Genomic DNA, 12787 nt, shown 5'->3' with positions numbered 1-12787 from the left:
TTTTTCCTACATGCCAATTGAAAAAAATGCTTGAAGAAAAGAAAGAGGCAATGTGAGCTGCATCAAACAAAAGAAAGGAGTCAAGCAAATGTGGTGACACAAAGAGTATGGAAGGGGATTGCTGAAAACAGACAGGAAGTTAGCCAAAACGCCAACAGTGCTTACAGCAGCTTTGAGATATGTTGGCCAACTACGTCTGTAAGCAAAAGTATGTATAGATGTTCCTAACACCCACAATCTGCTGTTGTCGAGAGGGGCAAGATGCGACAATTATTTAAATGGGGGTAATGGCACCATTTTCAGACATTATTTCCTTGACAGTATCCACACTCAAAAAGGGATGAAAAATTATGTCTAAAAAACTAAAGAAAGTTTAGTTTGAGCCTGAAACTTCAATACAAGTATGCGAACGCAGGCACTTTGCAAAAGACTCTACTATTGGTTTCATGCATCGTTGAATTGTGGAATTAGTCACTTGAAAATTTGGAAATTAATGGAAACACAGGCTGGGTTAGGGTAAGGGTTAGGGGTTAGCATTGCAGCCTGCAGGCACTATAACATGAAACAACAAGAGAAAGTTGAGCCATTCTGTTTGGGTTCACTTGGACTCAAACAACCATGGCTGACCAGTGTGATGAAGCTCTTTACACATCTTTACATGTGCATCAGCATATTGATGATACTTCGTCACCTCTTCTCTCCTCGCCTATTTCTTTCTCTCTTACTCACCCCTACATTAGGTACAGCAGGACACACTTTGTGGCAATGTTAAAAATATACACAGACGTTACTGATGATATTTTTAGTTAGACAGTGAACATGACAGACAACATGGCGGAGAGATAGCGAGGTTGCCTATGTCATGCAGCTCAGGTCCACAGAGGCGTGACTGCACCATTATCTGTGTCCCACTGGGTGAATGTTTGGGATCTACACTTGGCATATGTTGTTGTCACATGGTAAACTGCTGCACGGACAGATTTCAAGAGGGGGAAAGAAAACTCAAAACAACAACTCAACCCTATGAACGTCCGTTAGCTCGGTGGTTGAGATAGATTAGAAATAACCACAACAGTTCACACTGGGGCATTTGATGTATGTCAGCTCTACACCTCACATTTCCTGTCTATGTCTAGACTCAAACTCAAACTGTCTAATAAAGGCAAAATGCCCCCAATAATTGAAATTCAAAAGAAAAAGTTGTAGAACAGAACTGAAGTAACCAGCAACTTACCTTGGATATGACACATTAAGTACCATTAAGGTTGGATATGTGTGAAGATACCAAGTTACCTTATATAATAATTCTGTTTCAGCTGATTTCTTTTGCACAGTTGGAGTGCTTGAGTGAAAAACTGCCCTTATGCTTGATTTATGCTTTTAGAGCCCATCAAAGAGAAGGATGGAGGACAGAGGAAGGTGTGCTTGGTTATAATACATTAATGCACACAATAGTGCTCTCTGTTGAGAGATGTAGATGAACACTGACAAATTCAGCCTCTCAAGGACGACATGACATCTGCATTGTAACCTTTGATAAGAGCTCCAGTGGGTGCTCTCCTTTAATGGTGCACCACTCCAAGGTTTATATTCACCCCACTTTCATCCTACCTTGGCGCTTCCACTGCCTTCACTACCCAATGCCCTTATTACCAGAAACTATCTTTCCTCCTGCTTTCTGTGTTAACACCTCTCATGCCAAAGGCAAGGAGAGAAAAGTGGGTCACGGGCAGATGGATGGAGCATACAGTAGTAAGAAAATGCTGGCTAGGTTTTATTTTATGTTTTTTTTTTTCCCTGTGTGTTTTAGTGTGTGCAGTTAGTTTGCTTTGGGTGAGGTAGAGTTAGGCTGAAAAGAAAACAAAAGCAGAACAAGAGACAGAAGGAGAGGGCAGGATGAGACAGAAGCTATTGATTTATGAAATCGAAGCTGCGAAGCACAGAGAAAGTACTGCTCGAAATCACTAGCTTCAAACATAAAGTGATATCAGAACATTTTCCGTTTAAGTACTCATTAATATAAATGTGATTGATATTTTTTGCCAGAGTACTTTTACTGAAAATCTTTCTCAAACAATACATATTAATCACAGAACTAACTACTACTTGTTCCTGCTGCACTTAGACTGAGACTACTCACAGCCCTAAATACAGTTACACCTGCTCACTGTACACACTACACTTACTGTACACTGACACAGTCAATGAAATATGGGCCCAAACCTGCTTTAAGGTCTCATTCATGCATTATTGACTCAAGGAAAACCGATGCTGTACTGGACTCTGGTGGCCATTTAAAGTAACTGAAACAGAGATCTCAAATATTCTTTTACACGCGAACATTAAAAAATACGTTTCAGAATGATTTTTAACATCTCATAAATGTTTCACCCTTTTCCATTTGCTTTTTAAAAAACAGTTCCTATAACAGACAAACATTGCCCAACATGTGTGTTTCAACATTCACACTGTGGTTGGATTTGTATTCTCTTCCTCTTAAAAAAAGTTCAAATCTGACAATCATGGAAATATGAGAGAACAAAGGATGTGAAACAATTTGTTTAGGTGATCGTTGAAACCAAAGGCCAGGATCACTATGTGGAGATATTAACCATCTGGCCAGCCAGGGAAGAGAAGAGCAGCTCTTTTGAGCTGGCGCTGATGAGCAGATTAGCTGCAGGTAAGTGAGCCGCAGGAGCTTCCGCCAATCAAGGACGCCACACACACCCAGCCTCTGCAGGAGACTCAGACACACGAAAACAGCAAAAACACATAGAAATAATAATATAGAGTCCATAACCATAACAGGGTGAGAAAACATTTTACTGTTGAAAAGGGATTACAGTAGAGTATGTCTACAACTACCGCATTCTTGCACAATTGCTACTGCACAAGTGAAACTGACTCCTAGTTTGAATTCTGAGAAACAAAACAGACCACCAAGAAAAACCACTACCTTTTGGTCTGTCATGTGTCACCTATCAATGACTCTTCTGCCTTTTGAGTAGAACAGCTTCGATACAGACGTCTGCATAGTTTTCTTTTGCTTTCGGATATTTAAGCCACTGAGCATGTATACAACACCTTTAGGTGCAGGAGAGGAGTCAGAAACTTACAATCTCATCTCTATAAAAAGTGTTCTTCTTTTGCACATTGCAGAAAAGCAGAAGTTGTTCGAGCAGACATCAGTTTGCTTTCTGTAATCATCCACAGAGATCAGCAGTATCTCACTTCACACCTAAAACTCAGTGTCCTTGGATGACCAGCACAGGTCCAGTAACAACCACTTGTTACAAAGTGCTGTCCTAAAACGACATGCTATGCATCATCAGGGGTTTTTTTTAAAACCGGACCTTGACACATGGGTTATGGACAGGTTAACAACATTGTCCTATGTTAAGTGACAAATGTCACGTTACTTCAGATCTCTCTTTTCACCCCAGAGCTTCTACGTCTGTTTCATTCACACCCTTACATCCAGCGGTTTAACAGTGTTGGCCAAATGATGAGTCAGCTTCCCCTTTGTGACCCAGAAACTGTCTTCTCGGTAAGCAAAAGTAGACGGTCAATTCTGATTATTTATAACAACTGCAAGAGTGAAACTTTTGATGTCAAGAGAACACTAACGGCTATTTCATAAACTTTCTGAAATTATTATTCATATTGTTCATACAATTATTAATAGGATTGAACATTTCAAGTACTGTAACTCTTAATGGCTTCACCAGATGCTTCTAAAAATGCAGCCGGTGTATTGTTTGCATGATCAGATCTATCATACTATGATCATATTGCATTCAGTTTTCTGCCAGTCACATAAATTAGACAAATAGGTGTGCTCCGAGAAGTAAATGATAAAAGTCAGGCGTAAACTTAATATTCTACTCTTAGATGCCTGATAAGCTGTGTATCGCAGACAAACTGAAGTGTTTCTTTTATTATGACAGTGACCACCTGAACGCACAACTAGTTTTGAGTAAAAGGAGTATTAGGTTCACCTTTAGCTCCGAAGGACAAATTACTATCATTACTAGAATTATTTATAGGATTCAGTTTAAATTACAATGCAGTGAGATTATGTTTCTCCTGCCTCTGTATTGTTCTGTGACTTTAGGTGTCTTTCATGTAAGCTCTAGAGTTATCTAGAGTTTTACTAAATGGTTTATCTGTTGTTTCCCATACAAAAGTGGGCTTTTGTTTTTGGTCTATTGTTTGCTATTCTTGTTAAGCTTGAATTAGACATTTGATTTTGTAATTACTTAGTCTTTTGTAGTATTGTGTTTTTAGTCATGGTATGATCAAGTTTACCCACTGCTTTCTACTGTACTTCCTCCTTGTAGTTGGGGTTTGGCTTTTGGGGAAGCAAATAAAGCTTTTGTATATATTGCCATTTATATTTGTTATAAGGAACTTTTTAACTGCCTGGAAAGATTAAATGCTTTCTTAAGCATCTACTTCTGGTTTCTCCCTTTTGTCATGTATTATGGTGAATGTATATACTGTGAATTCACTGTCATCTCTGTGTTTCATTCTGACTAATAATCTTGCAAGCATTTGTCTCCTTGTACAAGTGACTTTGGTAAGATTCTAGGAAGACCGCCGCCCTCTCCCCATTCAACTTCCTCAATGTGGTGACTGAATAATTGAAACAGTCAACTTGTTAGCCTGGTCACTTCTCAGTACTTTTGTCATAGTGTTGTTTCTCCTGCATGTGAGACACTGGCCAGGCAATGAGGGCAGGAATTCATCTGCTGCTCCTGGCAGGTAAGACAGATCCAAAGAAACATGAACCAGGATTGCTGCTGGGGTTTAAGGTGGTTTTAGGATTGTAAGCCTTTCATTTTTGTTAGTATAATAATATCTATGTCATGTTTTTTGGCAGAAATGTATTGAGATTTAATAGAGACTTTACACTGATGTTTATCTATATAACATCACATGTTGCAGTGTGTATAACACAGAAACCAAGGGTGAGGGCTTGGGTGGAGTCACTGCAGCTTGGAGATGCCATTAATCAAACATTCAACTAAGTGCAATTTTCAACATGCGAAAAAATGCAAAAATATTTTGCATTTAATGTTTTAACAAATACAATAAATATGTTTTTTGCCTACATAGAAATCACTTAGGTGTGGTAAGGGCTCTGATCGTATCTTTGTCATGTTTGGCACTCGATCATTTCAAATACAATGAATTTGTCATTTTCCTTACAGATGGCAAAAAATGTCCCGGCTTAACCCTAAATCAAACATTGGTGCAGTAAGCTGAATGTTTTAATTAGGCTGTGTGATTGTGCAAGTCAACGTTATGCCCACTGAAAAAATGTGATAATAACGAATTACAAATTAAAGCAAAAATTACAATTTAGTTTTTAATTTTTTCAAATCAAAGTTGATTTTGTGTGTGCATACACAGATGCCCATACATGGCGACAATGGCTTTTGTATACTGCAAGTATACTGTATTTACATTGTTCTCTTGACATTTACACAAACAATTCAGTTAAATTATTCATTTCTGTTTAACATTTGATCTATAATTTAAAAATAATAATCATATATTGCATCTGTACTAGGAATATGTATATTAAAATTGACATATTAAAACATATGAATAAAACAAAATATTAGATTTTACATTAAGAACTGATGAAATAGTCTTTGCAGACATTTTGCTTAAAACTGTACATAAGTAACATGCATACATACATTCATGCAGGCACAACTAAAATTAAAGAAATTCAGTTACTCTGAAAAAGATAAATGCAGGCCAGAAAAACTAAATTTGGCATGTAAATGAGACAGTTAACAAATGTTTTAAAAACGTTATCTGCACTTTTATAAATGTTGATAAATGCATGATCTTTCAAATGCCAATAAATGTAAAGAATATCATTTTTAAAATAAAACAACCACCATCTACACGTAAATATACTGAAAAAGAGCTTGGATATCGATCTAATAACATTATTAAATTATATCATTTTTGGGCCAGTAATGTGTATATTTATATGTGTATATCAGCATTTCCCCCAGTATTTTCTGAGACTGTGGCGCGCGCGCGGGGGGGGGGGTCATCAGTTTGGGTCATCATACTGTAATATTTATACTTATGTCATAGGCTACTTAGGGAATTTCTTTTTTTTTTCTCTGGTTATAATGCTCTCACACAGCCATCATGAACTCTAATATTGTAAAGAAATGCTATTTTTATTATTTGTTTCAAAAGAGGAGCTATCTAAGTCAGAGTCCTGCACGGGTGAAAAATAATGTACTGTGTTGGACACAGATGCAGGACATGCGGACGCCTGGAGAGGTGGGTCGGGTTTTACGATTGCCATTTTCAAGTCGTCACTTATCATCAGTCATTATTAGCAACACAAATGAAAAGCATTTATATTTCATATGAGCTCATTCATGCGTGCTTGCGCCCTCCCAGAACTCATTCCCTCTACGCTGTCTTACTTTCACTTTTAAAAATTGCGTCCGTCCAATTTTCCTTTGGACGTCGGTATCAATTTATACCGGGTCGGCTCGGGTGCGGAATGTAAGTTGTGTCGGAAAACTGGTCGGATGCGGTGACCCGTGCAGGACTCTGCTCTAAGTGACCATTTAATCCTCTAGCTAATTATCAAGCGAAATATCTAACATGCTAGTTAACGTCAAAGACTGCGGTGAAAGACGATGGTAAAATATTTCCTTTCTCTAACATTGGATTTATTTATGCCTGAATTTTGAAGGTGTGGCGGCTTTTATTTTGCCGTGGCGGTGCGCCACAGTCAATTACATGTAGGGGAAACCCTGGTATATATACATGCATTTAAGAATTGATTTGAATTTCCTGCATTATAAAGTAAATTTAAAAAATATATATTTTGGAAACTCATACTGTCCACTATGGAAGAGGATTAGGGCCACATGTGAATTTTTTTTTTAGCTCTGACTTTAAAGTCAGAATTCTGAGAAAAAAGTCAGAATTCTGAGATTAAAGTCAGAATTCTGACTTTTTTCTCAGAATTCTGAGAATAAAGTCAGAAGTCTGCACATGTACATTTTTTTTAACTTCTGACTTTTTTCTCAGAATTCTGACTTTAAAGTCAGAACTAAAAAAAAAATTCACATGTGGCCCTAATCCTCTTCCGTAGTCCACAGATATACCAACGCACAAAGGCATTTATAGCTGAACATATAAAAAAAAAAACACCTTATTACAGAACAGAACGGGACCGAACTGCCGGCGAAATCCCGGTCCAGCTCGCGCCGCTGCAGGTATAAATCTGCTTGTTTCTTAAGGTGGGGGGTGGCGGTGGGCTCTGCAGTGATTGGCTCTGGTGCGCACGTGACTGTGGTAGCTCCGGTGGACAATGCTTGCGAATTTGTAAAGCATTTATGAAATCATTTATTAAAGGTATCATTGCAGTCCAAACAAATGCGAAGTTGCACACCCTTGAACCACGCAGCAGCCATGTTGAAACTCTCAGGTCAGTTCGATCCTGATCCACAGAGATATTTGAGGAACACACACACACACGCACACACACACACAGACAGACAGACAGAGATTCCTTGCTTTTATAGAAAGATTAGTGATCACTTATTCTTCGATTTTACTTCAGGTTCACCACACAAACTTTTTTTTTAACATATTTATGAGTTCCTTTGTACAGAAGAATCAATGGACAGCAATGCAATGTAATTAAGCTGTCAAATCAGATTGAATTAAAAAAAAAAAGCCATGAGCAGTACTCGGCCCTGTGGCTGAAGAGACAACATGAAAAATAGCACCACCTACAGACAATTTAATTTCATTAACTAAAAATACATGTGAAAAAACAACACACAGCTCTAGGAACACCGTTTGAGTCTAAATAGATTATTTTATTCCCAAACTACAATTAAAAGTTCACAGATGTGTGATGCTGCATAAAAAGTAGATTTTGTGAATCACCATTTTGATATTCGACCTGATCTAGCAGAGACAAATGTAGACTGTGTTATCAAAAACTATTTGTTTCTTGAAGAATAACTTTTCTTAACATTTTGTTTCAGTGTCCGTGCTCCTGGTGAGATGTCAGCAAAAGCCACAAGGTAATAAGTGCTCACAAGTTTGCAAAAGCAGTCTGCCCCCCAAGTTGTCAGCAGTGGTGGGAGAAGTACCATTACTTAGTTAAAAGTACTAATATAACACTATTAAAATACTCCATTAAGAGAAGCACTTAATTGACCTTATTGAAGTAAAAGTATGTATTTTAAGCAACATTTTAACCATCAAAAGTAAAAGTACAGTGCAGTAAAATGGTCCTTGTCAGTGTTTTATCATCATATATGAATTTTTGGGCTAATAATTACCGTAGTAACTATGCATTTTACTGTAGTAGTCGTTTTGTGGTTGTGAATTTAACTACTTAAAATAATGTTGCATAGTTAAATCTATAGCAATGCATCATATTTATAAGATCATCTTATGTTTGAAGCATCACTGTCTTCAAAGTGATTAAAAAAAACTGCCTGTTTCAGCTTTGTGACCAGCTAATCTTACTAACCTGGTAACCATATGGTTTGCATTTCATGAGTTGGGAATGAGACTCAAAAATCAACTCTATTACAAATAGGAGCTTTAAATCAGCTCAAGGAGGATTTTCACAACTCATAAAGGAATACTCCAACGATCAGTTCATCAGAAAATTCAAAATCACCAAGTTTGGAGATGCGTGGTTTTCACTAGAAAGGAATGGTTTAAAAAACTTATTCTGAAAACTAAATAGAAACTAAGGCCGTCAGACAAATGTAGTGGAGTACAAGTAAAAAGTTGAATGAAAAAGCAACTCAAATTTATATCTAAGTACAGTACTTGAGTAAATGTACCAAGTTACAACAGCCGTTTGTAGTTTCTGCCGATTACATAAATTGTACCAGGTGTCAGAATGTCTACATAAGAACTTAATGACCGTTTGTCTTCTTTACCTTTGTCTCCTCCCTCCTTAGTCTCTGTGTCACCCGCATTAAAAGAGATTTTCTCTGGGGACTTGTTTTACCTGAGCTGTGACAACAGCCAAAGTGGAAGCACAGTGAAATGGTATTTCAACGGCAACGAGCAAGCAGTGAAGACAAAAACCTGGAGGGTAGCATCTGCTACTCCCGACCGGTCAGGCTCTTATGAGTGTGAAAGCAATGGGCAAAGAAGTGAAAGTCACTCCATCGACGTCCATGGTAAATATACCACATTAACATTAGCACAGTGGAGTTTAAACTCCCAAAGTGTAAAAGGAGTACACACAAATAATAGTAACATTTATCTATTTACCATTCAGCATACGCTCCCAGAGCCTTACTCACCATCAAGACAGGCCACCCAGTGATGAAGACTGGAAGTGCAGTTGTCCTGAATCTCTACAATGACAAGTATCTGGGGAGATGGAACTGCTGGGTCTACAGGGGAGACAGGACAAGGAAGATTTTGTTGAAGACGGAGGATAACACTGACAGTCTGGACTTTCAACCCAGGAGTCTGGAAGTTCCTGAGACAATTTTCTGGTGTACTGACCGTTATCAACAAATTAGAAGTAACCAAATCACAGTCTGGACCTCAGGTAGGCCTACTCTTATCATAGGGCTTAATTTCTAGGATTAGTATATTTTCATATTTTGTAAAAGTACAAATAGTCATCCCTACAAAATGTTGCAATATCGATAGAGGTATTTGTTCAAAAATATTGTTATATTTAGGAGATGTTTAGAGAAGATTTCAAAATATATGAATAAAAAAATATAAATCTATATTATGTATTGTCATATAGCATAGAAATATGGCCATATCATTTTAAGGCCATATCACCCAGCCCTACTTCTAACTCCCTTTTTGTTCTGGACCCACTCCTGAGGGGACTATCTGGCCATTTAACTGCTAAATACTCCACTACGTTCACCAACTGTTTTTATTTTTATTAGTTTAAATTATGGAGATAAAACAATCTTCATCTTCTTTCAGACAAGGAAGTATTGCTGGAAATGTATCATCTGCCTGCTGTAGCTGGGGAAAATCTGATTTTGAGGTGCCTTGTCTCGGGCACAAACCGAATCAGCCACACAACTTTCTACAAAGATGGTGCAATATTACTGGACAGTGCCAATCCTACTTACACTTTGCCCAACGTGACAGAATCTGACAAGGGCAGATATAAGTGTGATGCCACCTTCACATACAAGGATAGCACTGGAGGGCACCCGTACAAAATGACCTCTGATGATCAAGAGATGTTTGTCCAAGGTATGCATATCCAAAACTTTGACTGCAGTGGCTGCTGATGTTCTTAATTCAGTCCCCTCTTTTGTGTGATACTGTATGCTTTTCACATGCATTCTTCTCTCCAGCAGACATGTTTCAAAGTGTCCTCATTTGTCCTTTTTCAGTGGCTTCTATGAAGGCGGTTCTGTCTGAAAACAACGGCTTGTCGTGTTCTTGTCCACGTTGTCCCAGTGATGCTTCCTATCATTGGTACTACAAAGGTGATGTTGATGGTCAGCCATCACACCTTAAAGATTACAGCAAAGGGTCCGTGATGCCACCGCAGAGAGGTGCTTATGCCTGCAGAGCTGTGTGGGACAAAGGGATGTCTTTTCTCAGCAGCAGTTATGTTTGTAAGTTCCTGCTAATGGACTTTGATATTTCTGTAACTGATGACTGATGAAACACGATCAGTTGTACTTTTTCTTCTTTGCCTTTCTTCAGGTCAAATGAGTGTGGAATGGGCATAATTATCAACATGCAAATGGGTGTTTCAGGGCATTTGTACATCCGTTGAAGCTTGCAGAAATGAAGCTCATGCCTATGTGACGATGCACACTGTTGACACCGATCTATAAAACAGATAAAACAGATCAAGCATAGGAACGTCTTTATTGATCTGTTGGAAAGAAAGCGTATGCAAAAGTCCACACCATTTTACTTGTGATTCTACACAGTTTTAAGCATCTGGCTCCTGGACACACTGTTTGAGTCATGATTTCTTACAGACAAGGGGAAATGGGATTTGACAGACATAGGCAGAAAGGGTTTAACAAATAACACAAGTTGCATTATGGGAATTGTAGGATCCAGTGGTATTTGGATCTTCACCCATCCTGGGCCCTAAAAGTCCTCAGACATCAGACTGCATCTGCTTCATCAGTTTGGCTACAGATTATCTGGCATGTTGGAGCTAGCTCTGTTAGATGTCAAATGTTGCTTTTAAAATTCATGTATCGAAGTGCTGATGGCCAGACCTCTATAGTAAACTGCCTAAAGTTGCTAAAATGGTCACAGGGATTATGTTTTGTTTCTGTTTCAGATACACCTCCCATCAAAAACATCAAATCCGAAATCGCAATCGTGTTTGTGGTCATCGTGCTGCTCATTCTAATTTTAGTCTCTACACTTGTTTTTTGTCTATGGTACAAGAAGAGAAATGCCACAGGTGAGTAAATACTACTCTTGTCACTGTCCGTAAGCGCACTGAAGGCAATTAACTTCACTCATTTTTCTTTAAAGGACCAATATATGAGGATGTGGCGCTGAGGACACGAGACAAAGGTGATGACAAATACGAGGTGATAGCTGGTGGTGCCAAAAGGGAAGCCGAGTACGACACCCTTCACCCGGAAGCAACGGGCGGAGAGAGGAAGGGTGAATATGAAGCACTGAAGAAGGAGGGAATGAAGGGGGAAGTATATCACACCCTGGGAGGAGAGGGAGCAGCAGGAGGAGCAGGGGGGTATGAAGCTCTGAGGAAAGAGGGAATGAAGGAGGGAGTATATAACACCCTGGGAGAGGAGGGGGCAGCAGGCGGAGCAGGGGGGTATGAAGCACTGAAGAAACAGGGAATGAAGGAGGGAGTATATGACACCCTGGGAGAGGAGGGGGCAGCAGGAGGAGCAGGGGGGTATGAAGCACTGAAGAAAGAGGGAATGAAGGAGGGAGTATATAACACCCTAGGAGAGGAGGGGTTAGCAGAAGGAGCAGGGGGGTATGAAGCACTGAAGAAACAGGGAATGAAGGAGGGAGTATATCACACCCTGGGAGAGGCGGGGGCAGCAGAAGGAGCAGGGGGGTATGAAGCACTGAAGAAACAGGGAGTGAAGGAGGGAGTATATCACACCCTGGGAGGGGAGGGGGCAGGTGGAGGAGAGTGATATGAATTAGTAGGGAAGGATGAGGAATATTGAGATAGTGGAAGATAAGAAGTAGATTAAGGCGTTATACACAGCTATTTCTCAACAAATAAATAAGCTTTTCTATGCCTTTTCATACACACATACGGGGACTGAGTGCTCGATCCATTAAAAATGTGCTTTCAGTGGTGGGAAAAGGGTGCGCACATTCACTTTTTCCCAGGAAAACTATTTTGCTTATGTTTTATCATATCATATCAAATCAAATCATATTGCATTATTCCCATACAGATCAAGAAAAGTCTCTGAATTTGTTGGTTTTTTTGTTCAATGTATTTGCCTTGCCTTACATCTTGTTCTAATGTACTATTTTTGCAAATAAGAAATGTTTTTTTGTTTTCCAGTTTTGCATTTCAATCTAAAAGCACTTTAGATATCAGCTTAATTTGTAGTGAAAATGCACCTTAAGAGAGCGCTTCTCTCCTGTTGTTTTATCTGCGTTGAAATAAAGATATATTGATAACATCTGGTTAGGTTCTTTGGTTTATCATTAAAATCACTTATCACAAAATGTACGCCTACCTAAAAGAGATGAACTTCCCTAAGGCTGAGGAGCTACACTGCAACTTCTTATGATACAT

At 38.9% G+C, this 12787-nt stretch overlaps 2 protein-coding genes across 7 annotated transcripts in view; one reads left to right on the top strand and one right to left on the bottom strand.

Moving 5' to 3' along the window:
* Positions 1-12787, bottom strand: part of LOC115571060 (SH3 and multiple ankyrin repeat domains protein 1-like) — a 62095-nt gene that overhangs the window by 48932 nt on the left and 376 nt on the right. For all 6 annotated transcript variants that reach the window (XR_003981873.1, XM_030400095.1, XM_030400089.1 and 3 more), the window contains exon 2: positions 9336-9428. The gene's annotated coding sequence lies outside the window, so the exon portion shown is untranslated. The remainder of the gene's footprint in view (positions 1-9335; positions 9429-12787) is intronic.
* LOC115571064 (uncharacterized) lies at positions 4648-12671 on the top strand. The gene is made up of 8 exons (XM_030400105.1): positions 4648-4764; positions 8049-8087; positions 8985-9209; positions 9311-9589; positions 9988-10266; positions 10410-10637; positions 11327-11452; positions 11527-12671. The coding sequence occupies exons 1-8, from the start codon at positions 4731-4733 to the stop codon at positions 12165-12167; spliced, it is 1851 nt and encodes a 616-aa protein (XP_030255965.1). The 5' UTR covers positions 4648-4730; the 3' UTR covers positions 12168-12671.

The sequence above is a fragment of the Sparus aurata genome, chromosome 20 (genome assembly GCF_900880675.1).
Source record: "Sparus aurata chromosome 20, fSpaAur1.1, whole genome shotgun sequence".
NCBI classification, from domain to species: domain Eukaryota; kingdom Metazoa; phylum Chordata; class Actinopteri; order Spariformes; family Sparidae; genus Sparus; species Sparus aurata.
This window is presented reverse-complemented; position numbering and strand designations above follow the sequence as displayed.

Excerpts from the sequence above, each read along its gene's own strand:
- LOC115571064 (XM_030400105.1), top strand. The coding sequence starts at position 4,731 with ATGAGGGCAGGAATTCATCTGCTGCTCCTGGCAG. Across the intron at positions 9,210-9,310 it reads TCACTCCATCGACGTCCATG|CATACGCTCCCAGAGCCTTA; the intron begins GTAAATATACCA and ends TTTACCATTCAG. Across the intron at positions 10,638-11,326 it reads TCTCAGCAGCAGTTATGTTT|ATACACCTCCCATCAAAAAC; the intron begins GTAAGTTCCTGC and ends TTTCTGTTTCAG.